This window comes from Myotis davidii, unplaced genomic scaffold (genome assembly GCF_000327345.1).
Source record: "Myotis davidii unplaced genomic scaffold, ASM32734v1 scaffold77, whole genome shotgun sequence".
Lineage (NCBI taxonomy): Eukaryota > Metazoa > Chordata > Mammalia > Chiroptera > Vespertilionidae > Myotis > Myotis davidii.
This window is the reverse complement of record NW_006289713.1, coordinates 2,055,207-2,082,802: the sequence shown is the minus strand read 5'-3', so window position 1 is coordinate 2,082,802 and position 27,596 is coordinate 2,055,207. Positions and strand designations below refer to the sequence as shown.

Here is a 27,596-nt window from a genome sequence, read left to right as displayed (position 1 = left end):
CCATCAGCAGATAAAGGGCTTCACAGCTGTATGTAACACAGAGGATAGCCAGGCCTCCACACAGAATCATCTCCTCTTGCTGATGATGCAGAGACCCATGTGGATGTGCATTGGCTAGAGCAGGACAGGTGCTGTGAGCTCTGTTTCCTTTTATTTCTTCTTAAAAATTAATTATCTCATATCTTATCCATATGCAGGCTGTCACTCTGGACAGCAGACTGCTCTGTTGCCTCTCCTGCCCACGCCACCAGCATCTCCAGTCCCCTCCCCTGTCACGGCCATCTGTCGCTACGTGTGCTGCCAACTGCTGCACCTGACCCATAGTGCGGCCTGGAACGCTCTGCCCCACGAAGGTAATGGTGCCTTCCCCACAGACGCACTCACTTCAGACCAACAGCTGACAGTTCCATCCCTCTTGAGTTGTGATGGAGTCCGCCACCTCTATCAAGGGCCAGGTAGGAGGCAGCATGACCCGAAAGAGAGAATCACATTTGTCACCCTGATGTTCCAGGTGACTGCCTGAGAACACTCAGCGGCCCTGTGCCTCTCTTTCCAGCTCTCAGCCAGAGCTTGCCCCCAAATACCCTTTGCTCTGAAATACAAGGCAAGAAGTCCCACCTTCCTCCCATTGGCTCATCCCTATGTGGGTGGCCAGTTCTTTCTGGTCTAAGCAGTGGGCAATGCTTGGCTGGGCGGCCCTTCAACAGGATACAAGGGGAGCCCACAGTCAAGGAGGGGCTATTAGGGACGGGTGCTGTACCTTGTGTACTGCACCTGCTCACCAGCCTGGATTCTGGCACCTTCTAGTATGCCCTCCACCACACAGGGGCAGAGCTGTCTTCTCATCATGAATCGGGCAGGGTCAGGGATTCCACCTGTTTCCAGCAACACCTGCCGCTGATAGAGGAGAGTGCAGTGCTGCTTCCAGCAGGTCACTAGGCCAGTGGAACAGGGGTCAGAGTTGGGGCAGGCACTGCAGTCCGTGAGAGTGGGATTCAGGCTGCTTCAGATGAGGAAGTGTTCATTCTTGTGTTGGCAGCTCTCGGGCATGGCGCTGGTCATAGTAAGTGGAGAGGCCCTCACTCAATCGATGTTCCTGTAGGCACAAAGACGGGGAGTCCCTTGTGAACACAGCCTAGATTTTTATTGCCGTGTGGAAAGCAGGTGTGGCATGAAGTCATGTGAGACTGCCAGGCACCCAGGGTCTGGCTGCGTGCCCATCCAACCTGCACCCGAAACACCCGCAGGAACATCTGGCCCCCAGAGCTTGAGGAGTGGGCCCCACTGACCACCCACCCAGCCCTGCTTCTTGTCCTAGCACATAGGGGTGTGAACCCCGAGTGGTTCTGAGGAGTCCCAGCAGAAACCCCTTCAGGGCTCTGGCTCTGTGCATGGCCTGGTGACATGAGTGATGGATTTTAGTTGAAGGCAGTGTTTGCTGTTATACACTACTAGAGACTGGTGCATGAAATTCATGCATGGGTGTGGTCCCTAGGCCTGGTTGGCGATCAAAGCGCGAGTGTCTGGCGTGGAAGGGCAGGTCCCAACTGACCTCTGGGCCCTGGGCAGTCCCCACGTGTCCCCCTCTGCCTGAGTCATGGCGCCTGAGTTTCCATACAGAGATGCAGTGAGCACTGCCAGACACCGCAGGCTGGGGCACAGGGTGGGCCTCAGTCCCGGTGGCTGTGGCCCAGCTCACCCGGAGGCTGCAGGGCAGGCTGGGCGAGGGGGAGTGGGTGGTAGGAGGGCGGAGGGGGCTCCCCGGTGTGGGAGCCCTGGCATCCCAGGGGAGGGAAGCAGGGGGAGTGAGAGCAAGCTCAGGGACACCCCACATTCTCACCACATCTCTGTCCCCACCACCCCAGCCCCCAGGTAGCCAGTGAGAGGTCGCAGCCCCCGACCCGGGTGCCGGAGGAGGTTGGTTGCCACCACCCACCCCCACTTCCCCATCCCTGCCCAGGGCCCAGCCCCGGTTGGGCTTTCAGGGCCTGCCTGCCGCTGGTCACCCTCTGCGGGGCGATCAGCAGGGCATTCGGGCCCCTGCTTGCACCTGCCTTGGCCTGGCGTTGCCCACTTACCTGCTTCACCGTCCCGCTGCAGTCCCGCTCTCATTGGGGCCCATCAGGCTGGCAGCACCCCCACTGCCGCCTGCTGCCTGCACTGCATCGCCAAAACCCACCATGTTCCGCACCGCACCCTGGTGGTCAGCACACATAATAGCAAGCAGTTGAACTCCCGGTTGAACAATTTGCACATTAGCCTTTTATTATATAGGATTTTAGTTTATTATTTCTCTCTGATATTTTTCTCAGGCCATTCTCCTTCTGGTTTATCTTCAGTTTTGATATCCCATCATACCCTTGTCTCTAAAATTTACATCAACCACCAATATTAATTTGGCCTTACTGTCAAGGTCTCTCCAATAGTTAGTATGACATAAGCAAATGTGTAATAGGTGTGTGAGCGTTTAGAGCTCTATCTGGTGATTCATTTTTCCCTCTCCCCCAAGAAATGAAAATGCCTTGTCTTTTTTAGCATAAAGAAAATGATGACAGCGCTAGCCGGTTGGCTCAGTGGATAGAGTGTCAGCCTGTGGACCGAAGGGTCCCAGGTTCAATTCCAGTCAAGGACACGTACCTTGGTTGCAGGCTCTTCCCCACCTCAGGCCCTGGTCAGGGTGCGTGCAGGAGACAACTAACTAATTAATGTGTTTCTCTCACATCAATATTTCTGTTTTTCCTTCTCTCTTCCACTCTCTCTAAAAATCAATGGGAAAAATATCCTCAGGTGAGGATTTTTATTTATTTATTTATTTTTTATTACAAAGGGTATTACATATGTGTCCATTTTCCCCCCACCCCCCGCCCTAGACAGTCCCCTAGCCTCCCCTATACCCCAGTGTCTTATGTCTATTGGTTATGCTTATATGCATGCATACAAGTCCTTTGGTTGATCTCTTACCCCCCTACCTCCCCCCCCGCAACCCTCCCCGGCCTTCCCACTGCAGTTTGACAATCTGTTTGAGGCAGCTCTGCCTCTGTATCTATTATTGTTCAAAAGTTTATAATGGTCAGGTGAGGATTTTTAAAAAAGAAAGAAAGAAAATGATGACAGCCTGGCTGGCATGGCCCAGTGGCTGAGCGTCAACCTATGCACCAGGAGATCACAATTGGATTCCCAGTCAGGGCACATGCCTAGGTTGCGGACTCGATCCCCTGTGTGGGCGTGCAGGAGGCAGCGGATCAGTCACTCTCTTCCATCATTGAGATCAATGTCTCCTTCTTTCCTCTCTGAAATGAATAGAAATATATATATTTTTAGCCCTAACCGGTTTGGTTCAGTGGATAGAGCGTTGGCCTACGGACTGAAGAGTCCCAGGTTCGATTCCGGTCAAGGGCATGTACCTTGGTTGCAGGCACATCCCCAGTAGGGGGTGTGCAGGAAGCAGCTGATCGATGTTTCTCATGGATGTTTCTAACTCGCTATCCCCCTCCCTTTCTCTCTGTAAAAAATCAATAAAATATATTTGTTAAAAAAAAGAAGTATATTTTTTTAAAACAGAAGAAAATGGTGACATATCTTAGTTACTTGATATGTACTTTCCTTAGACCAGAGATGCCCTTGGCAAATCTGTGCAAAAGTTAGAATTGGTGAATCTGCCTGTCTTTATGGTATTTAGCCTGTGGTGGTCAGGTGAATCTAAGAAGGGGCTCAGATTAAGTGTTGAATGGGATTGAGCTGGATTGATGGGATTGAATGGGACTCTGGGGCTCTAGTTGAAAGAGAGTTGGTTTTGGTTCCAGAAGACCCCAACTTTGTACTCTATGTGTCTGTGACCACAGAGCCTGTGTGCTGGCAGCTGCTGTGCTTGAGGGTTGGTCAGTGTATCACGGGGCATCGATGATGCTGGTGTCATAAAATGAGTCAGGAAATGTTCCCTCTTCTATTTTCTAGAAGAGTTTGTGTGTAATTGGAGTTTTGTGTTTTTATAATATTTGATAGAATTTACCATCTGGGTCTAGAGGTTTCTTTTTTGGAAGATTTTAACTGAATTCAATTTCATTTAAGTTGTCAAATTTATGTGCATAGAGTTTTTCATTATTAATATTTTAATATATGTGGAGTCTGAAGTGATACTCTTCCCATTGCTCATACTAGTCATTTGTGTCTTCCATTTCTTTTTTCTTTGTTATTGTTGCTAGAAGTTTAACTGTTTTGTTAATCTTTCTTCAAAGAACTAGCTTTATTGGATTTATTAATTTCCTCTATTGCTTTTCTCTTTTTAATCCTAGTTTCTGTCTTATCTCTATTGTTTCTTTTTTTTTTTTTTTTTGCAATTGCTTTCTCTTTTTCTAGTTTCTTTTTTTCTTTTTTTTACACAAACAGTTATTTAAGGCCTTTTATTAACAGGTGCTTGCAGTTTGTTAAATTTTTATTACAAATTAAACATAAGGTCCTTAAAAATCTTAATTTGACCAAATATGAAACAATTTTAAAAACCTTTAAAGATATATTAAGAAAAAACCAGAATTTTAAGAAATAAAAACCTCGTTTGTCATTACCAAAATGAGATTTCTACAGGTAAAAATAATAAAAACCCCATGCTGTATAGATAATGCGGATAGTCCTAGTTGTCTGGTTAACGGGCAAAAAGCAAGCACTGAAGGCAGAGGTAGGGAACATCCAGCCTGCAGGTCGTGTAAGGCCTGCGAAATCATTTGGGCTGGCCCTGCCGAGGCATTAGGGGTGAGTTAAATGTTTGACCAAATGTAGCAGGCGAATTTTTAAGTTGGTAATTTTGTATGGCCTGCAAATGATGTTAATAAATATCCAAATGGCCATTGGGAGAAAAAAGTTTCCCCACTTTTAGACCCTAGCCTAAGGTCTTCAGTTCTAATCTTTTGTTCATTTCTTATTGCTGAATTTCATATTCATTTCTTCTTGTTGGATGACTAAACCGGATGGTAGAGATGGTAAGCTAGCATTTATTCACCCCCGCTCTGCTCAGCCTTGGGAGCGGATGAATTCTGGACCGGTGGATCAGCTGCTTTTGTCTCTTTGCCATCTTGTGGTTTAGCATTTTCTTATCTACTTCATTGTTGTTCTTTCTAGGCTGTTTTGGTGAGGAGGACCCCAGTTAATCATGGTCTGTAGCTCTAATACATATTCTGTCTCACTGGCCCACCTTGTTCTCCTGCACTCTGGTTGTCAGCACCCGCCATCACTTCTCCTTGCCTCTGAGGGTTGGAATACTGCGGTCGATGCCCATAGGGTGTCCGCATGTAGTAAGGTGGGAACTGTTGCCTGCAGTAGGGCAGGTGCTGTTGGGCCTGGCCTTTGGGAGCACTCTTGGATCTCTCATTCTTCCCCCCACTCTCACTGTTCAGGTAGTTTGTGGTATTTGCACAGAGGACCCCTGCAAGGTGGATAGTGTCTGGAATAGTTACTGTCTGCTGCATATTTACTGCCTTGCCTGTTTCCTGGAACTCCACCAGGGCCTGTAACATTTGCTGCCTCCACACCCTTTTCTCCTTCAACAACATCAAACTCCACAATCTCTGCACCTCTTACACTGCAAAGGTACTTCCTGGGGTTATTCTTCTTTATGGCAGTCTGGTGTACAAATACATCTTCCTTGGTGTCAGTCCTGCTGATGAAGCCATATCTGTTTCTTACATTGAACCATTTTACTGTTCCCAAAACCTTTTATTTTTATTTTTATTGTTGAAAGTATTATATATGTCCCCCCTTTTCCCCATTGCCCCCCTCCAGCCTACACCCGTCCCAGGCACTCACCACCCAACTGTCTGTGTCCATGAGTTCTGTATATACGCATACAAGGTCTTTGGTTGATTACCTCCCATCCACTCACCCTCCCTCACCTTCCGTCTGAGATTCCGCACTCTGTTCCATGCTTCCATGTCTCTGGATCCACTCCATTTATCAGCTTATTTTGTTATTTAGATTCCACATGTGAGTGAGATCATGTGATACTTGTCTTCCTCTGACTTATTTCACTTAGCATGATGCTCTCCACGTCCCTCCATGCTGTCTCAAAGGGTAAGAGATCCTTCTTTTTTACTGCTGCATAGTATTCCATGGTGTAAATGTACCACAGCTTTTTTATCCACTCATCTGCTGATGGGCACTTAGGCTATTTCCAGAACTTAACTATTATAATTTGTGCTGCTATGAACATAGGGGTGCATACATTCTTTCTGATTGGTGTTTCAGGTTTCTTAGGATATATTTCTGGAAGTGGAATCTAATGGCTGATCCATATTTACTTTTTTGAGGAAACTCCATACTGTTTTCCATAATGGCTGCACCATTCTGCATTCCCAACAGCAGTGTATTAGGGTTCCCTTTTCTCTATACCCTCGCCAGCATTTGTGATTTGTTGATGGTAGCCATTCTGACAGGTGTGAGGTAATACCTCATTGTCATTTTAATTTGCATCTCTCTAATGATCAGTGACTTTGAGCATTTTTTCTTGGTCATCTGTATGTCCTCTTTGGAGAAATGTCTATTTAGGTCCTTAGTCCATTTTTTAATTGAACTGTTTATCTGCCTTTTTTTAAGTTGTATGAGTTCCTTATATATTTTGGATATTCACCCTTTATAAGGTGTATCATTGCCAAATGTTCTCCCGTACAGTGGGCTCCCTTTTCGTTTCCCAAAACCTTCCTGTCCCTGCCAGCAGGCACCGCTGATGTGAGGCCGCCAGGACTTCCATTCCCTGCACCACTGCTCATGGTGCCAGGCTTGGTGTGGGCAGCCCTGAGGTGGAGGTGGCAGACTGCAGCAGCTGCAGCTCCTCCCGGTGTATGGTAACTAGGCCGACGGTGCTGGGGCTGCTCAGGGCTCTCTGGGGTCCACTCTCGGCTCCTAGTACCCATTGAACTGCTGGTTTCTTAAGTTGGAACTTTAGGTTATTGATTTGAGATCTTCTGTCTTTTCTAATATATGCATTTAATTATATAAACTTCCCTCTAAGCACTGCTTTAGCTGTACTCCCCCCTTGTTGGTGGGTTGTATTTTCATTCAGTTGAAAATATTTTATAATTTTCCTTAAGACATCTCCTTTGACTCATGGATTATTTATAAGTGTGATATTTATTTTCCAAAGGTTTAGAGATTTTTCTGTTATTGATTTCTAGCTTTTGGTCAGAAAACATGCTTGATACAATTTCAGTGTTGTTGTTGTTTTAATTTGTTAAGGTATGTTTTATGGCCCAGAATATGTGGTCCTGCTTGTTGAATGTTGGTTCTGCTGGTTTGGGCTGGAGTATAAATGTCAATTAGATGCAGATGGTTAAGTTCTTCCACAGCCTTGCTGGTGTTCTGACTACTCGTTCTCTTACTAAGTGAGGAGTGTTGGGTTCTCCAATAGGCCAGCAGTGGCTTACCAGAGGAACGGATCTGTGAGCTCACAGGGGCCTCCTCTGCAGGTGCTTTTCCTGGCACCATGGAAGCCCCTGCTCAGTTTCTTATAAAACCCAATCTCCCTACTACCCTTCACTGTGGTCACACTAGAGAAGTACTGAGCTTCCCTGCCTTCCACGACCACGTGAATTCCAGTGCCAGTGTCTCCTGGCTCCCAAGTCTTCCTCCTGGAGCCGCCCTGTCCGTTGACTGCTCCGTCAGCTTCCTTTTCACCAAGCAAAGTAGCACCTCCAAAAGGCTCTCCAGCAGGTGCTACCAACTCAGAGCTGCTCCAGTTGCTACAGGCAGGCACAGGCTGCTGCTGGCTTCTCCTGGGTTCCGTGGTTTGTCTGAGAAATGCCCTGGACACAGGATTTCACGGGAAGCCAAGAACATGGCTAATCCAGCCAGGTCCAAGCTCTGAGCCCTGGCCATTTACTCACATCTACAGTCTACAGGATGGAGCTATTTGAGGATGAAGAGATGACCCCCAGCCCCACCCAGGGCAGGGTGAGCTGAGGGAGCAGCTCTGATTGAGTTTCTGTGTTGAAAGCTGTGTTTCTCAATCACCCAACAATATGTTCAATTTCAGAAAAGCATGGTGGTCCTTAGGTCGGCCAGGGGCACAGGAAAGGCAGGTGGAGACCCCATCCTGGGAGGCGTTGCTCTGACCTGCACATTTCTTTCCCACATCACAGGTGACCCCAGGATTCAAGGAGAAGGAAGGGGAGCTCTTGGTCAGGGGACCCACTGTGTTCCGTGAATACTGGGGCAAACCAGAAGAAACGAAGAAAGCATTCACCTCAGATGGCTGGTTTAAAACAGGTAGGGGCTGGGCAGAGAGGGAGAGCCACCGGAGGAGGGGGCCTGAGGGGAGAGAAGGAGTGTGACGTGGCCACCCCAGGTTGTCACCACACCTGGACACCTCAGAATCTTCGTCAAGGGCAGAGACAGGGCTGGGGGTGCACTTGTGTCTCACATCTTTGTGGCTGTATCCCTTTCAGCCTCTGAGAGGAGGCTCCTGAGGCCGCAGTCCCCTCCTGGTGGTCCCATTGCCCATCTTGGGTCAGGACACGCACACCCCCTTCCAGTCACCACTGCACTCGAAGTAGGAGTTCCTCCTCACCCTCTTCCACCCACCCTCCCTCTTATTTACCCTCCCCAACTCAGGATCAAGTTGTGTGATGGAATGTGGTTTATTTGTGGTGTGGGTCATTCCTTTCCCTATTCCCTACTAAAGTCTGCACTCTGTGTCAGCTGCCCAAGCGAGCAAGTATAAACCTGTCATTATAACCTGGGGCCCCAGCGCTGGGCAGAAAAAGGCAGCACTGATGGAATGCTCTGGTTGCCACGCCCCGCCCCATACTGGCATCCTGTCACCTGTGACACACACCCAGAGCCTGATCTGAGGCACCTTCCATCTCCTGCCCCCGCCCGTCCCACATTCCTCCACCCTTCTGTCCCTCACCCTGTCCCCTTCTGTCCCTCCATCCCCCCACCTCCTTGGGCTCGGCAGACACTGGGATGTTTAGGTTTGCAGCTGCATGATTCCCTAGTGTGTGTGCTCATCCAAACACACACCAGAACATCGGGGGATTCTGGGTGGTTTCTCCTTTTCTTTTTGCCTGTTTGTATTTCTAAAACTTATATCTTGGACACACATTAGTTCATAATAATCTTAAGGAAGTATTTTCTAAAAGCAAGGCCTGTTTTCACATGTCATCAGATGTGGCCCCATGATCAGAAACGTGCCTTGATCCTTCTGTGAGAGCAGAGCTCAGAAGAAAGGAAGCCGCCGCAGGTGGTATGGGATGCCGCCGGGGGTCTATGTGCAAATAGGACGGGAGAGAGGGTGTGTAAGAGATGGCCATGGCCGTTAGCCTGGTGACCCCTGTGCCATGTGCTGCCTGGGGCTGACACTTGCACACATGTCATCTCAACAGGCTCAGGTCAGCGTGGATCTGTAGGGGGTGGATTCCATGTCCACTCTCTAGTCTGCTGCTGTCATGGGCCTGAGGTCACCAAGTGACAGAGCAGGGAGTTGTGTGGGCCCATCAAGTGGGGGCTTGAGGGTGAAGGGACAGATAGAAAGCCCTACTGGAGGGTATCAATGGCCCCCTTTCTGCCCCCATGCAGGTGGCACTTAGGGCTGGACTTGCTGATCCCAGCCAGTCCCATGTCCACCCTGTGGTCCCACAGCCATCATGGCTTTCTCTCTCACGTACCCTCAGAAGTGTATTTCCTAGCAGCTGTGGTTGGCATGTCCTGTCCCCCTGGTTCCTCCACACTGGGCAGAGAGCAGATTTGTGGAGGGTTCTGAAGGGTTTGCAGATCAGATATGTGTTGGCCCCCAGAACAGAGACCAGTGCCCCAGGAACCTGGCAGGAGAATTTGGGGTGCTGGTCAGTAGAGGGCCCCATTTTGGGGACTCAAGAATCCAGGTGACCTGTTTTGGGCCCTCCTATCTCTGCCTGTGACAGGATGTAGTCAGTACATTAACACACGCCCATCCGGTTTACCTATAAACATCTGCGTTAATACATGCCTGTCTCTCTATAATTGTCCTTCAAATGCAGATATTTAGGAAATACTACTTTTGAACTAATTGTGCTTTTTATGCATCCCTTCTTTAGCCATCTAAATGGTCCCAATTTGGAAACCTGACTTACTTTGTAGCCATCTTCTTTTATTTTAAAATTCAGATAAAAAGCTGCAGATATTTTTTCTTTAAAAGCACAGGAACCAAAACCCTGTGGATTTTGCCGTTAGCAGGGCTGACTGAGCACTGGGGCGCAGCCACGCAAAATGTGGGGCAGTCAGCGTTCAAACATTTTAGTCACTGCTCCTGATGAATATTTCAGTTGAAAAGGAATAGTATGCATTAATTATTGTAAAGAGATGTCTTTAGGAGAAAATGATTTTGAAATTCAGTTTAATTTCATTGTAATGCACTGCAAACAGGAAGGGAGTATGTGTGTTTAATTGGCTCTCGGGGGTGAGGCCTGGAAGCCGCATGCCTTTGTCACAGGCCATTAGCGATACAGACTGCATAATGAGAGCGCGCAATCAGCTCACAGCTGCCGGCTCCTACGGGGAGAGCATGATATTAAATAGAAATCAGGATAAATTAAACTTAACCCTTTCCCTAGCCAGCCCCTCCTGCCATTCAAATTCGAATTCTGGCATGAGCTGGCAGGTCCTCCTCCGACCAGTTCCTCTCAGTGGCCTCCTCCATGTCTAGATGACAGGAGACAAGCTGGCCACTTCCATTCCAGCTACTGTGGCCCTCCCTGCCCTGTGTGTGCCCGCCTCCTTCCCTGCAGCCTGGTTCTGCCAGGGAGCACACGTGGGGAGCTCCTTGTCAGCCCCCAGGGTTCCCAGCTGCCTCTCAGGGAAGAAATCAAAGCGCCCTCCCCCGACCCCACCCCAACACTTTCCTGACAGCCACAGTGCCTTTGGACTCTCTGAGTCCACCGAGCACTGCCACACCCTCAGAGAAGTTGGTCCACACACACAGGCGATTCTAGGACCCAGGTCTTCAGGGCTTTACATTGACCCTGCTGTCGGAGCTGAGGACATGGGGGTAAAGACACAGATGTGAGGACAGGGCTGAGACGAGGACGTGGGGAGGAGAGCACAGGCTGCACCTGAGAAAACAGAGATGAGGACACAGGGCCCAGGTGAGGACACGGAGACGCAGATGTGGGGAAACGAGGGCATGGGATGGAGGTGAGGACAGAGATGACAACAGGGATACGGGATGGCGCTGGGGCACGGGGACAGAGCTGAGCAAACACGTAGCTCCTATTGCCTTCGCGGTGCTTTCCCCTGAGCAGTTTTGTCATTTTAAAGAGACTGATAACTGAACATGAGGAAACAAAAATGGCATCTCTGATTATTTCAAAGAATATGCATCATACACTGTTAATGTTGAAAAGTGACATAGTAAATAGTCAACTCTATTTACCTAGTTTTAGATAAATGCATGTGTAGCAGGTACTTAGGTACCTGGGAGAAAGAGCCATGGGAAAATCACCAGAACATTGCCAGGGTGTCTGGTAGTGCCTCTTCCCTTTTTGTTCTGCAATGAGTACATGATACTATTATCAGAGGCAAACATTAAAAGCTATTTATTTAAGAAAACACATCTCCAGTAGGACAGCAGAAGAGAGAGCCTGATGTGGATTGGCTGGGCTGCCCAAGGTTTGCAGCCTCAGTGGAGCGTGGAAATTCTCTGAGGTGTCGCTCTAATCGAGAATCAGGGCTGACCATGCAGCCCAGGAAGTCAATTGCTCACAGAGCCAGTCAACTTCGAGCTAAGATGATGGGCAGGTCACAAAAAAGAAATACAACTAGCCAAAAAATACAGAAGACGTTTCATTTCCTAGTGATAAAAGAGAGCAACAGGGAAACAAAGATTGCATCCTTTTGACTAAACTGGCAAATTCTTAAAGAGCTGATGCTCAATGCAGTAAGGCCAGTGGGATTGTGTGGCCAGTGTTTCTATGAATCTATTTAAAGAAAAAAATTAGAGGTGGTCAAAAGTGGATGCCCAAAGATAGCTGTTGCAGAATTATTTATAGTGTGAGAAATTGGAACCACTTGCTCAGTGATGGGGAATGGTATGTACATTGTGACCCATCCAAACAGCAGAATAGTGTGAGACCTTAGAAATCTGATTTTCAAGACTAGTGGCATGAGGGAACTCTGCTAGTGTGTGTCATATACACATGTGTGCATGGGTGTCACATGTGGGCATGTTTGGCACAGAACTCCGACTCTTGCTATCGCTACATGATCTCATGTCTTCTTCTGTTTTCTCTCTGCTGGTACTTCCGCAGTAAGCTTGTTACTCTTATAAGCGCAGGTAAATACAAATGGTTTTTAAGTTTTACACTGAAGTTTAAGCCTTCTCGTGTTAAGGCCTCAGAATAGCACTCAGGAGTGACGTTTGCTCCGCTCACACCTTGCCAAGGCCTCTCACTCAGCTGCTCTGAGCTCTGATAGGTTTCTCCTCAAGGACTCCTTTTATTTTGACCAGTGAACCATAGTTAGGAATTAGGCAAAGGGTTGCAATACAGGGACCCGTGTCTCATGCTAGTGAGTGTGACGGCACATGGAACTGCAGGCTGTCACCACCTTCACATCTGGCCAAGAATGACCATCTCGTACCCAAGCCTCGCTTCTCCCTGGAAGACAGGTCCCTGTTCCAAAGACTCGGCTGTTCAGTCAGCAGCTGTCCAAGGGGTTCCCCGACTGTGCGATGCTGAGCCCGGCTGTGGCACCCATGGTCCCCTTTGTTGGTGGCACCTCCTGTGCGGGAGCTGTTGTGCTGTAGTCCTATCTCGCCTACAGCCGTCTCCTGTGTGTGCTTTATTTTTTCATGTCGCTGAGAAACACTTTGCTCCCGGTGGCCGTAAAGACACTCTCCTTCATTTTCTTCTGAAGCTCGTCAGACCTCGCTTTCACGAAGCTGAGTCTTCGATCCCCCTGGAAGTGGCTTTCGAGTGAAGCAACGTCATGGCCTGTGTCGGGCTCTGCTGCCCGCGGCTGCTCCTGGCCTCAGTGCTGTTCCTTTGGCCTTTTTTGTCTGCACTGGTCAGCCCCAGACCTCTGGGCAGAGGGTGAATGTTTTGAGTTTTTGTTTTTCATCAAAGTTGTACATCAGGGCTCAAAGGTGCCATTGGTTTCACCAGTTTGGGAACAATTACCAGTGGCCCCCAAGATGTGTTAGCTGTTTCTTTGCTATTGATCTCCGTGTCCTAACTGACTGCTAATACCGCCCACCCCATGGCCACAGCACTCTCATCAGCGGTTAGTGTGCAGTGTCGGCACGTGAGGCCCTGCACATTCCGTTCAGAGCTGAGCAGTGTGGGAACCGTGGCTGTTCCCCAGCTGGGGAAGGGCTCGTGTGTTCATCTATGTCCACATCCCCAGGCATGGATGGCCACCCTCTCTCCTTGGAAAAAAAAAACCCTCTTCAGTGTCCTGCTGCCCCCAGCTGGGCTGTCCCCTCCACATCCCACACAGCTCCCACTTGGGCCTCCACTGTCCGCGGTCCCCTCCTCCCTCCTGTTCCTGCACCCATGGCTTCCTCCTTCCTCTCACTCCTCAGTTTGCAGCCCACATCCCCCAGAGGCCTCCTGAGAATGGACACATGTCTGGCAGTGTCTTCATTTGGGTTGGGCGGGGTGCGGAAGAGTGGGTTAGAAGTCGGCCCTTTATTGGTTTCTAGCTTCCGTGTTTGCTGCCAGCTGCAGCCATTATTCTGGTGCTTTGTGACCTTCCCCTGTGGAGTCCTAGAGGGTCTTGTTTGTCCCCAGAGCCCACAATTTGACTGGCTATGCACTGTGGGTGCTCTGACGTTCCTGGTCCGCCAGCACTCGGAAACCATGTCCTGTAGTTCTGGGAATTGTTTGGCTGATTTTCTCCCCTCTGATGCCCAGCGACCTCTGGCGGCTGACAGTGAGAAGGGTGGTGGGCGGTGGAGCCCTGGGTGCTCACAGGCCCACTACCTCCTCATGCCTGGCCAGACGGCACCCTCTATCCCGGAGAACACAACATGCTGCGAGGTGGGGCTCCACCTGCTTCTCACCGTCAGTCCTGCCTCCTCCTCGCCTCCACCTACCGCCAGGGGCCTCTGCCCACGCCTGGGGGTGAGTCAGCACCCTGCTGCCTCTCTCCACGTCCGCAAGGGTCTACTTCTTTGGGTCTGTGTAGTTCTTGATCACTGACTGATTCATCTGCTTTTCAGTTTTCCATTTTTTAAAAACATACTCTCCCTTCCTATTCTCCCTGTTTAAAACTTTGTACGTCTAAGAAGTTACTGTTGCTTTTGTTTCAAGGGAGAGAGGACTTGTGTTCACCCTGCCATCTCTCCCTGGTGGTTTTCAGGTGAGGTTTATGCTCCTGGAAGTTGTCGTGTCGTCATTTCCTTCTGGTGTCTTCCTTGGTCTCTATCCCCAGGAGTGGGTCAGCACAGCAGCCACGTAGGTCTCTGCGTGGCAGCGGCTCCTCTCTTCACCACGGGCACCCGTCTCCGGAGCCCACAGGATAGCGGCACCGCCACAGCCCGGTGGGTGACCTGCAGACAGAGTTGAGACTCTGGGTGGAAACACGAGGGCTCCAGGGCAGAGCCGCCGGGGAAGAGCTCACAGCAGTGGTCTCCGGCTCCCTCAGTTTCTTCAAGGACCAGGAGCCCGAATGCAGGGTGCTCCGTGGCCACAGGCAGAGTGGGTCTGATCTCCCTTGGTTTCCTCGCTCGCCTGCTCTAGCTTTCTGCACAGCTCGGATGCCGCATATGGGGTGCCCAACACACCCCCTCTCCCCCATCAATAGCTCAGGATCCTTATCGGGACAGGGACGGTGCTATTCCCATGTCACCCCAGTCAGGACTCTCGCCCAGCCAGGAGCGCTTCGTCCCAGGACCACACATGGGCAAGGCCAGGCCCACCGCCCATGGTTCGCCCACATCCAGAAAGTTAGCCTCTGAGTGTGGGGAGATTTATTTCCGTTACAGTGCCAGGCAGAGAGCAGTGTGTAGGTCCTGCTGCACACGCCTGTGCCTGAGCCGTGTGCAGCTCACTGTACTGATCACCAGGCCGTGTCTGTCGGAGCACAGCTCCCTGGCTCCGTCTGGTGGCAGGGCCAGGAGTCGGCACTCATCAGCAGGAGACCGACTCCAGAATCGGTACATTTCGATAAATATGTTGTTAGAAAAAGTGGAAGTTGTTGACTTGTTTGGGATCTTGTGTCCGAAGCTCCCCAGCAGTACGACCCTCCCCATGGGCCTGGCTTCTGTCTGTCACTCCGTTGAGTCTGTTTGGCTTCCACGTGCCAGGCCCTGAGGATGGGGCTAGAGCCCTAAAGGATATAGGGAGGGTTCCACCCCCATTGATGCTCATTCAATGATTCTGCACTGAGAAACCGGAAATCACAAATCACACACCGCATGGGGAGCACACAAGCAGGGAGGCCCTTCAGGTCATGGTGTCCGGCAGGCTCTGAGAAGGCGCCAGCCAGGGGAGGCAGGGCGCAGGTCTCCAAGGGGAACCGCAAGCTCAAGGCAGAAGGGACATGGCGGTGCAGGGCTAAAGGAAGACTGGGCACTGGAGAGTTCACCCTGGAGTCTCCCCTCAGCAGCTCACAGGGCCCATGTGCCTTGGGGGGCCTTGGGAAGCCTTCTCCTCTAGGGCTAGAAAGGAATTCTGAAGCCATCAGGGGGACAGAGATGCCGATGTGGGCAGCAGTAGCTGTGTGGTGGTGGCTGCCTTGAGGGCCGGCACGTGGCTTCCTAACTGTCATGGTCCGTGGCATGGGCGCACACACTCCAGGTGAAGAACCGCCACAACCAAGGCCAGGCACGTTCCGGGCATGCCCAGAACCTCCTGAGGCAGGTGTGCGGCTGGGCTTTTGTGGAAAGACGAGTCTCCTGACCCTGCTGCTGTAGGAGTTCAGGCACAGCCTGGTACTGACAGGTGGCTGCCACGTCCTCTGATTCAGAAGCCTGGTGCCTCGGGGACACAGAGCTGCACTGGCCCTCGGCTCTGCCCTCAGCATGACTCAGTAGGATGTGCAACCCTAGAGCAGTTGCTGGGTCAAGTGATGACCCTACCTGGTCACCTTTCACCCAGACAGACACACACACACACATACCCCACCCCACCCCCGACACACACACACCCCAGTGTGGGCCTCCATGGAGGTGTCAGTCCTTCACTGAGGGAAGAGTTGACTCAAGAGTCGCCTGCACAGCCCTGGCCAGCGAGCCCTGGCTCCTATGATGCAGGGCCTGCCAGGTCAGAGGGGCTGGGGGAGGGCTGGGCTCGCCCTCAGTACGAGAGAGCAGGTGTTCCCAGAAAGGTGAGCCGCCCCTGAGGAAGAGTCCAGCCTGATCAGGGGCATCTAATTAGCATCCTGATAGGCAATTTCCCACACTTGTGACACTTGTTCTCAGTCATAAACTTCGTTAATACAAATTCTTCCTTAAAGGAATTATTGCTTCATTACAATATGCTGCAGATGCTGCAAGTGACTTGCATAGGAGTGAGCCCACCAGGTGGGGTGGGGAGCCCATGGGTGGGGGTGCTCCCCTGGGGTTTGAGGAGGGGAATGTCTCCATAAGCCAAGCAACAATTTCTTAAAACTTCTTATTTTGAAATACTTACAGATTCACAGGCGGTCACAAGTAATGTGCATCTGCGCCCAGTTTCCCCAGGTGACTGTCCAGCATAACTGGCGCATCACCAAAGCCAGTTCCAGACACTGTTATTGCTCCATGTGCGTCTCGTCTTCCCGCATGAGCACCAGGGCACCGTCTGGCCTCGCGCCCTGTCATCCGGGCGGGTCTGCCCTTTCTCAGTGTGGCTGCACAGAGGCCCTGGGAGTACAATCTCCGCTCCGAGCTGCAGAAATTCCCCACCACACTTCCTTCTTTCCTTAAGTCTGTCTGCCCCGGCTCTTTGGGGGTTTGGAGTCGTGCTTTGTTCCTTAACACTTTCCCTCCTGGACACCGCCCAGTGCAGGTGCTTTCATGCCCAGAGTGGGAGCCAAGGCAGGCACACCTTGTCCTACTCCCCAGGGCGCATGACCTGAGGGTGGCACTCGGCAGTCTTCCTGTGTAAATAATGGCAGTGTGGGGCTGCCCTGTAAACAGGTGGCTCCCACCCTCACAGGCTTCTGTGCTGCGTCATCTCCCCATTCCCTCGAAGGCCGAGGACCCCTTTTTCTGAAACCACTTCCATCAGCACCACTGAGCACACATGTCACCGGCCTGCAGGCAAGCCTCGTGCTCAGGAAGAGCGCTGCGGTCAGAGGCTCCCTGGAGCCCTGTCGGGGACATGTCACTTGCTGGGACTTAGCACTGTCCCGGGTGGTATCCAAGGAAGTTGTAGAGGGATGTTCAGGGTCTCCATTTAGAGCCTCAAGGAGCCACACGGGCCTCGCCTCTCGATTCTGAGCATGCCTTTTGGGTGCATTGCCTGATCATCCTGCCCCCCAGTGCAGCCAGGGCCTCCGGGTCTCCAGGCAGCACGGGGTTACCCTGAGACAGAGTGGTACTACACTGGCATCCCGTGGACCTGCCCTCCACAGGCCCTCCGTGTTCACCCCTTGTCCCTCTACTCTTTCCAATTGCCCTCGACCCAGAGAAGGAGGGTTCCCCAACCCGGCCCCCTCCCACCTTCCTAGAGTCTGGTGACTCCTTTCCCTCTCTCCAGGGCCCCCTCAAAGCTAGAATCCTCAAGAGTCCTTTCCTCCACTGTCCCAGACCTTCATGCCACAGTAGCACCTCCTCCACTGATGGTCCCAGGCCCTTCGCATTCCTGAAAGCAGTGTTAGTTTCCTGCTGTCTTCCAGATCCCTCCCAAACATTCCCCTCTGTGAGCCTTTGCCCACAGGCCTCTGGTTGGCTCCCCTGCCTCTGCCTCTGCTCCTCCACGGTGAGCTGAGCGGTCAGATGGCTCTGAGGAAGCTCTGGGAGCGCTGGGCTTGGTGGGCCTCACCCCTGCCTGTCACTCGTTGGCCACAGCCACTCCCACAGGCCCGAGGCTGTCTCTGCAGCTTTCCCAGCAGCTAGAAGGGTCCTTATGAGACAGGCTTTCTCAGAACTGTTTCCGGTTCTCCTTGCTCAGCGTTTCCCTGGACAACCGCCTTTGCCCCTCCAGGTTCCGTGCCCATCCTTACAAAGCCCCCACTGGCCAATCTTTCCCCAGGCCCCTAGTGCACCCCACCCAGGAGGTGGGCCAAAGAGCTCAGACTCCTTTCTCCTAAACCTGTTGGTCCTAATCCAGTCCTGCCCTCTTGTGCTCGGGTGCCCTCCCTCTGCCTGCTGTCCCTCCCATCCTGTCTCCCACCTGGGCATGGCACTGCCCTCCAGTTTCCACAGGGCGGCAGGAAGGAGCTTTCAGATGCAAATGTCCCTTCACCCCATGCCAGGCTTCCCACAGCCCCCAGGGCGTTCAGTAGAGACAGTGTCCCGCATGTCCTGTACTGTCCACCCCACCACCCTCGGGGCTCCTCACAGCCTTGCTCCTGCTCCCACAGAACTGCACCACATGCCCCTCACACCCTGAGCCTCAGCCCACTCTTGCCTCCATTCACGTGCTGCTTCCCCTCCAGCCGGCCTCCACGGAGCCAGGCTGCCCTGCCTCTGCGCCTAACCGGCCAGCAAATGCTGGGCTCACTGCCCCAGGACAGAGCACAGCTCCTCACCTGGTGGGGGTGCCCTGGGGCTGCTGGAACCACTCACCACTAACCAGAACTCCAACAGGAATCTATTCCCTCCCAGTCTGGAAACTAGAGGTCACAGGGCCATGTTCCCTCCAGAGGCTCTAGGGGAGGCTCCCTGCCTCTCCAGCTCCTGGGGGCTCCAGGTGTTCCTGGCTTGTGGCTACGTCACCCCGACCTCTGCCTCTGTCCTTACATGGCCTTCTGTGTCGTATCTGCCTCTGCCTCCCTCTTTTAAGGACACGTGTGATCACATGGGAAGCCCCCTGGGGAATCCAGCATGATCTGGACTACCTGTCATCGTGTGTTGGTTTTGCCTGACAGTGATCCAAATAAGTGACCGGGACTCTCCCGCGTGTGCACCTGTCCTTCCTTGGCATCTAAATCCCCAAATCCCTCCATGATACAACTTCCATATGTCTCCAGCACCATCCCCTCCGTTTCGGTGCCTGGTTCTCTCGGAGGAGACCCTAGTTCTCGCTGCTCTGCATCAGGCTGGTGACAGGAGACAGGTGCTGGAGGAAGCCACCTTCCACCGCGAGCTGGCGTGCAGGAAGGGGACACCTGGAGATGCCAGAGAAGTGATGTCTGAATAGGCTGAAGGGAGGAGAGGCAGCAGATGGGGGACTAGAATATTGCAGGCCGGAGCCGTCTTCCTGCTCCAGGGCAAGGGGATATGGTCAGGGGCTGCAGAGTGGCCATGGGGGTGCAGCTATAGGGGCTCTCACCCTGGCTTAAGCAGCATTTGCACAGAGTAGGGCTGAGAGCAGTTCAAAGAGGGTGCAGGTGGCATCGGCAGAGGCCCCGAAACCATGATGGCTGTGCTCCGGGCAGTGGGGACAGGCAGGCCCTGAGGCAGGCAGCAGTACCTCTCCGCTGAGTCCCTGGGCTCGTGGAGGCCAGCAGGGTCAGGTCAGGAAGCCCCTGGAAGGACTCAGCCAGGACGGGGAACAGGATGATGGCCTGGACCGCGGCCAAACTGCATTTACATGGCAGGCAGCTGGCAGCCATGGAAACATGGAAGACCGTGCAGATGTTTAGTGCAGAGAAGACAGGACCAGAGCAGAGATGGGAGGGAGGTCACGGAGGCCTGGTGTCCACCCCTGTCCCTGCAGCCACTCCTGTCACTTCACACCCGCGCCTCGGGCTGCCCCGGCCCCATGATGCAGCCTTCTAACGCCTCTCATTTCTTACGCTTCCTGTCGGGGCGGGTGAGAACCACCACGCTGCCGCCTGTGCTCTGGGAGCCTGGCCTTCCCGCTGCACTATAAATAAGCCAGCAGCCCGTCCAGGCACACCCATCCGTCTTGTTTAATAGACTGGAGAGCGCCCCGCACCGCGGCAGGTCTCAAGGAGTGGCGCAGTGATGGATGGCTCCTTCCTGGGTCGGACGCATGATGTATAATGAAATATTTATGATTTATTTCAGCTAATAACCTGGCATGAAGTGCAGGGTGTGAGAGCAGGCGGGTGAAACAGCACTCCTTGCAGCGGGCAGGATGGGGGTGTCCCCAGGTGCACATGCCACACATTCACACATGTACACACACTGACACATGTGTGTGCACTCACACAGCCCGCCTCACCGCACCCTCGATGCCCCAGGCTGGAGTGCAGACCTCCAGCTCCTGGTTGTCCTCCATCCCACCCCCTCTCATGCTCCGTGATGTCTGAGAAAGGACTCTGGATCCTTAGCTGGGAGGGTTCCCGCCAGGGTGATGCCCAAGAGAAGCAAGATGGGGAAGCAGGCAGTGAGCCAGCGGAGCCGGAAGTCCCTTTTCCCCTGTCAGAGACCCACATGGCACCAGGAGCGCCCCACCAGGAAAGGCCACGGTGATACCCAGCTCTGCCAGGGCCCTGCCGAGGCTGGAACCCCACTGCAGACGTGGGCAGACAGCGATCCTCTTTCCTCTCTGTTTTCAGGGGCCTGAGAGACAGGTGTCCTGGGCAGTGACAGTGCGGGCCTCTCCATTGCACCTGCATAGGGTCACAGCCAGAGGGTGTTCGCTGTCAGCACCACAGATTGAGAGCACACCCATCAAACTTTGTGCTTGCTGCCTTGTCCCAAAATTGCCCCCCACAGCCACGTACCAATAGTATTGATGGGCACAGATGCAGGCACCCACCCATGCCCATGTGTCCTCTGTGCCTGCCCCAGCACGCCTCCTGGTGACCAGAGCCCCTTTCCTCAGGCGACACAGCTATGTTCAAGGACGGCAGCTACTGGATCCGGGGGCGCACATCAGTGGACATCATCAAGACAGGTGGCTACAAGGTCAGCGCCCTGGAGGTGGAGCGGCTGCTGCTGGCGCACCCCAGCATCAAGGGTGAGTGGCCGTGGTGCTGTCGGCAACTGTTCCCCAGGACTTGCTCCAGGGACCCCACCTCCCCGGCATTTCCTGCACGTTCTTGCTGCTCTGTAGCCTGCAGTGATCACTTGGTGTTTAAGGTGCCCACCCTGTTCTGTGCACAGATGTGGCTGTGATCGGTGTTCCGGACATGACGTGGGGCCAGCGGGTTACTGCAGTGGTGACACTGGAAGAGGGACACTCGCTGTCCCACAGGGAGCTCAAAGAGTGGGCCAGGTAAGGGCAGGCAGGGCCGGCGGCCCTCATGGGGTTAAGGGAGGGAACTTACCCACCTCAGGAATGGGTGGGCAGGGAGTGGACTGTCCCATGGCCTGGAGGGGACAGGTGGGGCTTGGGCCTTGCTGTTGTTCATCTTGGGGGAGGACTTGGAAGGTCAGGCGACGTGGTACTTACATGAGGCTGCCCCAGTGGGGGGCTCCAGGGACGCTGTAATGATGGCAGAAGCAGATGTGGAACCCGTGCATGCCCATCACCGCAGGGCCAGGAGCCCTCGCAGGGGGATGGGAGCTCCCACTCCCCACCATACGACTCAGTCGAGGTTTGGAGGAAGGTTCTGAGGCGGCAGAAACACTTGCTCTTGGACAGTGTCCTCTGTGGTGAGCAAGCAGGTTCTCTCCCGGGTTTAGGAAGTCTTGTCGGGGACGTGCGGTGAACCTGGAGCCAGATCCAGAGCGCCCACCCCTCGGCCATGCTCTCAACAGCGGTCGCCAGCCCGCGGTCCGTGAGGTCCAAAATGTTGGCGGCCACTGCTGTAAACCCCGTGCGCTGAGCATGGGCATTCCCCGTGCCCATTGGGTGCTCACTGCCACCCAGGCCGGAGCTCCCCCGTCTCCGGCAGCGCAGTCCCTGCCCCTCACCCTGGCCAGTTTGCCTTCGCCTGATCCTCCCCCTCCCCCAGGAGCCTTCTGCCACCTGCCTGATCCCGTGGTTTCTTGGTCCCAAGGCTCACAGAACCCTCCCTGGGCCCTGTGGTCAGCCCCAGGGCCCACCCCAAATCCCTGCCCCATCCTTGTCAAGGCCAGACAGAACCGGACAGGACAGGGGGAGGGTGTAATGGGACCATGGAGCAGTGGCCCTGCAGCTCAGAGAGGCAGTTAGTAATCTCCGAGTTCTTTATCTAAATCCAAGAATTTCCTCCTATCTATCTCTTCTTCCCACACCCTCCTCCACCCCAGCTTGCCTCCTCCTCGGTGCTAAAGATATTTTTGGCTTGTCCAACATGATTTCACAAACAGTAGGAATCCTGGTTTCATCAGGGGCAGCACAGCTGGGCAATTAGATCCCCGGGATTTGCAGAAGCACAGTCGGAGCACTGCTGTTTAACAAGAGGAGAGGCAGCTTTGATTAAACAATTACTCTGTTAGCAATTCCATGTGTGTATGTGAGTATGGGGTGGATGTGTGTGCATGTATGTGTACATATGTGTATGTGTGTGTATGTGTGTATCCTATGCCGAGAGCTCCCAGAGAGTTTCGGGTCCAAGTCTGCAGTCACACATTAACCTAGGGCTGCCCCCAGGCAGGTGCCCGCATGCCCCTTCACCCTCGGCTCGGCTCTGCGTCTCTCAAATCCAGCTCAGGCTTCTGGCCCAGCCCCCTGCAGGTCCTGTCCTAATGGTCATGGCTGTGACTGTGGGTGTGCGAAGACTCTAAAACGGGCGCTTTGTGCAGGGGATCTGGGGTGCTTTGGGGAGATGCTCCCAGGAGAACAGGACCGGGCGGAGCAGTTGGCTAGCCTGCCGTGTGTCTCCGTGAGGACGGTCAGACTGAGGCTGGTGTCTGGGCCTGTGTGTCCTCAGATTGGCAGTCACTGGGTGTGACACAGGCTGTCCACCCCATGGAAGGGGAAGAGGGTCTTTCTTTCGGAGCCACCCTGTGCGTCCCCCGTGTGGGTGCAGGGATGGGGAGAGGAGCCCCCCTCCGGCTCTTGGACACTGACTTTTTAGTAAGGCTGTGTTTCTTTCTATGTTCACTACCATTTGGAGGCTTTTAAAACTATATTTTTTAAATAACGTTTTCTCTTTTGCTATTTTTTTTTATTTCTGAAGATTCTTGCTGCCCTCTCAATCTCTCTGCTCCCCAGGTAAAGAGCTGTCTGCCTCCCCATGCAGGGGTCACAGGGAAGCTGGCAGCCCCAGCTCAGGCAGCGCTTCTCCGCGGGGGCGGGGGCATGGTCTCAGAGCTGGGTACACTACCAGGTGGCAGGGTCTAGGACACGGACAACCTGCCACCCTTCCATCCCCCAGACTGCCGACTGAAGTGGGCCAGGTGGGACTTCCACACTGGGAAGAATCCTCAGTGTCAGCATCCAGTCAGGCCATGATGAGTCATGATGGAGGCTGAAGTCCTGTCCCTCTGTGCCCCTTCCTCCCTCCTCCAAGGAGACGTGTTTGGGAGGCGTTAGGCAGTATCTCCACTGTCCATGTGGATTTTTTCACAGGGAACCTTGCTCTTAACAGACAGCTCAGCTTTGCGGGATCTCACTTTGCTGAGGCAGTTCTGAGAGCTTTGTATTAGGCCAGTTGCTAAGCTGGGACCCTTGGAGGAAAGCAGGCCCAGCTTACAGACTGCCCTGCAATGAAGGGATCACTGTTCTTGGAAATGCAGGGCCTGCGGATTTTAAGCCTGTGTTCTTCACAACACTTTTAGGTCATTTTAATTTTGATACTTTTTTCCCTTTAGCGGTTCTAAGGTGGGTTTACTGTGCATCTTTACCTTTCCGGGCTCTCTCCCGTGACATCGGCCTCTTCGTGCATAGACAGACTGGCTATTATTGCTATGCATCTACTTCTACATTTGTCACACACCCACACTGCCTTCTTTTATTTTTGTTAAGCGGTTACTCCTAAAGAGAAGTCAGTAGTAAGGACATGGTGTCTGTTTCCCGGCTCCGCTGCTCTTCCTGCCTTGGCTCACCCTCAGTTCTGTCAGCAGCATTTCCTCCTGCCTGCAGACACGCTCCCATCTGGTGCTGGTCTGCTGGTAAGGAACTTCGCCAGCGTCTGTGTATCTAAAAACATCTTTAATTTCACCTTCATTCTTGAAAGATACTTTTGCTGGACATGGGACTCTAGATTGACGGGTTTTTCTTTTCGTTCCTGGGAAATGGTGCTCTACTACCTTCTCACCAGCACTGTTCATCTTGGGAATCTGCCATCATCTCAGGCCATACCCCCAGACCCGCCTGGGCCCTCTTCTCTCTGGGCCCTGGCACCCAGCTCAATGCTGGCATGGTAAAGCAAATGGAGGCAGGGGAGAGCCACAAAGCATGACGTGCCACCCAAATACCACTGGAGACACCAAGTTTTGGCAGCCAGGCTGCAGAGCAGTGGGCAGCTACGTTTCAGGAGCAAGTTGGAGTGTTCCCCCTGCTGCACTGTCAGTCCTGGTGGCTTATTCCAGCCAAGTCCAGCCTGGCCCCACATGTCCTCCAACCCTAGTGGGCAGCCCCGGCCATTTCCTGCAGCTGCCAGGACCGCAGATGGTGGCACTGTCTCTCCTCATGAGCCAGCAGCAGCCTGCACTCAGTACCCTGGAGTGGGAGCCACACCATAGCCCTGGCCTGCAGCAGTCTGTTTAGGGAAGGAGCTGCCCCGAGATAGCAGTGTGTTCAGGGCTGTATTGCTGATGCTTTCTGCCTGTGGGCAGGTGGACCCAGCCTGCAACGGTGATTGGGCTCATGTGTATTCATAAGCACCAGGCTGTTTAAGCAAGAATTGGGGTTTCTCGTCCACCCCCACCACCAGCCCCTTGCTACTAATCCTCAGTGGCCAAGGCCCCACAGCTACAGAATGGAGGGCCACAGCCACCTGTTGGCCCTGGGCAGACACTGGGGGCCATGTGTCCTGCAGCCCACTGTCTGCATCGTTCCGGCCTGGCCTGAAGGTTGTTGTCAGCAGATTGGAGTCCCTGTGTCCCAGGAGGCTGGGAACTGCCACCCCAGGCAGCATCCAGGGCTTCTGCAGTTTCCTTGCAAGGGGCATGTGGCCCGGGTGTGGCTTCAGAGAGCAGGGAGCAGCAGCTCTTGTCTGCCCAGAAAGGGCCCCGGGAGGGAGAATGTGGGCCTGCAGCCTAAGGAGGGGTTCCTGAGCAAGCCTACGGGTGTGGGACCCAGCATGTGGCCGCACACAGGAGGACACACCATGTAATGGGGAGTCCCTCAGGGGAGTGGGGGCTACAGGCTAGAGCCACCCCTGGACTAACGCTGGTGCTGCTTGAGTGCTGGGCTCTGGTGCAGGGAGGCCGCCTTCTCCACCCGTCCGGCTAAGGCTGCTGCAGTGACCAGGCTGCAGGATGGGCTTCTCCTCACCCCCACCCCGGGGGGCAGAGGCACATCTCTGTTAGCGTGTCCTGCAGGAGGGCACCCTCCTGGAACAAGCACAGATATGACCAGGCCGGGAGGTGGGTGCCTTCTGGGCCCGGAGTTCCTGCCACTCAGGTCACGCTTGTCTCTGCAGAGGCGTCCTGGCCCCGTATGCTGTGCCCTCGGAGCTCCTGCTGGTGGAGGAGATCCCAAGGAACCAGATGGGGAAGATCAACAAGAGGGACCTGGTCAGGCAGTTCTACCCGCACAGCCAGGGAGCACCGGAGGCCAGGCACCCGTGAGCCAGCATCTGCTCTACACCCAGACCCCCAATTGGGTGGAACAGAGTCCGGCCTGATGGAATAAGATCACAGCCAGAGGCCTCCTCTGTCCGTCCGTGTGGCCACATCCACACCTTTGCCTGGTCAGGCCCCAGGAGGGTCCAGGTGTCACTCAGGGATGCAGTCTCCACAGGAAATTCAGTAAAGCTTCTCAGAGAAAAACGCCTGCTGTGCTGTCTCCCCGGGGCTACGTGGGGGCTGTGCGGCAGGGACAGAGAATGCACTTGTCTGCACACACGTGAATGCCACGCAGCCTGGTGTCTCCCCATTGTCCAGGATGCCCATGCCACCGCCTCAGGTGGCCTGGACCCCTGCAGAGCCTCCTGATTGAACCCTGACTGCTCTGAGGAGCCCACCTGGAGGACAGGCCCAGGCAGCCAGGTGAGAGGGTTTGGGCGTGCCATCATCCCTTCTGTCCTCCCTGGGGTTTCCCAGTGTGTCTCTAGGACAGTCCACGTCACAAGAGTGGCTTCACTGAGCCCCAGGGAGTGGCAGAGGCTCATGTAGGCCTTCAGGCCGAGCCGACCGCCATAGGGACAAAGCTCAGCCACCAGAGGGCCAGGGAAGCTGAGTGTCTTGACCCCCTGCTGAGCAGCTGGGTGCAATCCCTCAGCCCTCACAAAGGGCCCCCAAACTTCTGGGCTGGCCAGGTGGCCTTGTTTCAGTCTCTGTGGCTACATGGTCCCTGTGGAGCCGCTCACCTCCGTGGTTGTGGTGTAGATCCCGCTGTTCTGTGGAGTCCAAATCCTCTCAGTAGCCAGAGGCTGACCACCAGTGGCCCTGCCGCTGCTCCACCTTGACCCTTAACCCCACCCCTCCATGCTGTCCCCACCCATACCCCTATGCTCCCACAACCCCTCCTTTCCGTCTTTGTCTAAATGCCACCTTCTCCTTCCCAGACCCTCCCCCCAGACAGGCCTGTCCTCCACACTCCTGGCCACAGTTGCACTGTCCTCAACGTTCCCACTCCCCGCTCTTGGCCATTTTGATTCCGACGCACGGGTGCCCTTTGTGCACTCTGAGCAGAGAATCCAGAGGCTTCTGGACAGTTTACCAGAGACCAGGGCAGCTCCTCTGCCCACAGCTGGTGGGAAGTAGCCCTCACAGCACAGCAGGAGTCTGGCCCTGACTTTTCCAGAACCGGTCTCCATATTGTGTGTCTGAAAGAGCAAATTGTGGGAACTGGAGGAGCCACCCCAGCCTGTGCAGGGGCGCAGTGCCTTATTGAGAAACTGTAGCTGGTGAGAGAGGCGGAGCTGGGACCACCCTCCCGCGCACATCCCCGCCTGTGGCCTGTGACTCCCCAAGGCCTGAACCTGGGTGTGGGATTTGCTCAGAGGAACATCCAGCCCCAAGCTGCCTCCCGCCTGAGGTCTGGACATGAACGCCAGTCACCCACCTACCAGGCAGGCCCCTTTGAGGGGCTCAGCCGCTGTGCCCACAGCTGGCTCCTCTAGAGGGGAGCCCTCCACACCTCGGTGGACACCCGGCTTCCCCCTGTCCTGCGGTCACCCCTGTGGTAACTAGGGAATCCCATAACCACATGCTGCTGAGGGAAGTCAGACGCGACACTGCAGGGTCCTCCCTAATCCCAGTGATTTGACATTATCTAATTCCTTAAAATGGTGGCATAATTACTTGCTTTATGCTGTAATCTATGTCAGACACTTTCTGAAAATGACAGTCACCTTTGGCAAACAGCAAGAGGACAGAGGATGTTGATTTGTCCTTAGAACAGGTCCCTCTAAGGACACAGAACGCTGGGCCCCACTCGTTAAGTCAACATGATGGAGGGTCACGAGGCTTCCAGGAAGTCCCCCTTGTTAAATATGCCCCCTACACACACCTGGGGCAGCCCCGCCCACCCCACACGTGCTCCCCCAGTGAAGCCAGCCGCAGGCACCCTGGGAGCTGAGCTGTGACGGCCTAATTG

General features: G+C 53.8%; 1 protein-coding gene and 1 pseudogene across 1 annotated transcript in view; one reads left to right on the top strand and one right to left on the bottom strand.

Annotated features, from left to right (window-relative positions):
- The window catches only part of ACSF3 (acyl-CoA synthetase family member 3), a 76,505-nt gene extending 49,361 nt beyond the window's left edge, over nucleotides 1-27,144 (top strand). Inside the window, exons 7-10 of the mRNA XM_006762183.2 lie at nucleotides 8,124-8,250; nucleotides 20,844-20,978; nucleotides 21,125-21,236; nucleotides 25,477-27,144. Coding sequence (XP_006762246.1) covers nucleotides 8,124-8,250; nucleotides 20,844-20,978; nucleotides 21,125-21,236; nucleotides 25,477-25,624 — 522 coding nt within the window. The 3' untranslated portion in view covers nucleotides 25,625-27,144. The remainder of the gene's footprint in view (nucleotides 1-8,123; nucleotides 8,251-20,843; nucleotides 20,979-21,124; nucleotides 21,237-25,476) is intronic.
- On the bottom strand, nucleotides 5,142-6,899 carry LOC102752553 (annotated as a pseudogene).
- Nucleotides 27,145-27,596: the final 452 nt, after the last annotated feature.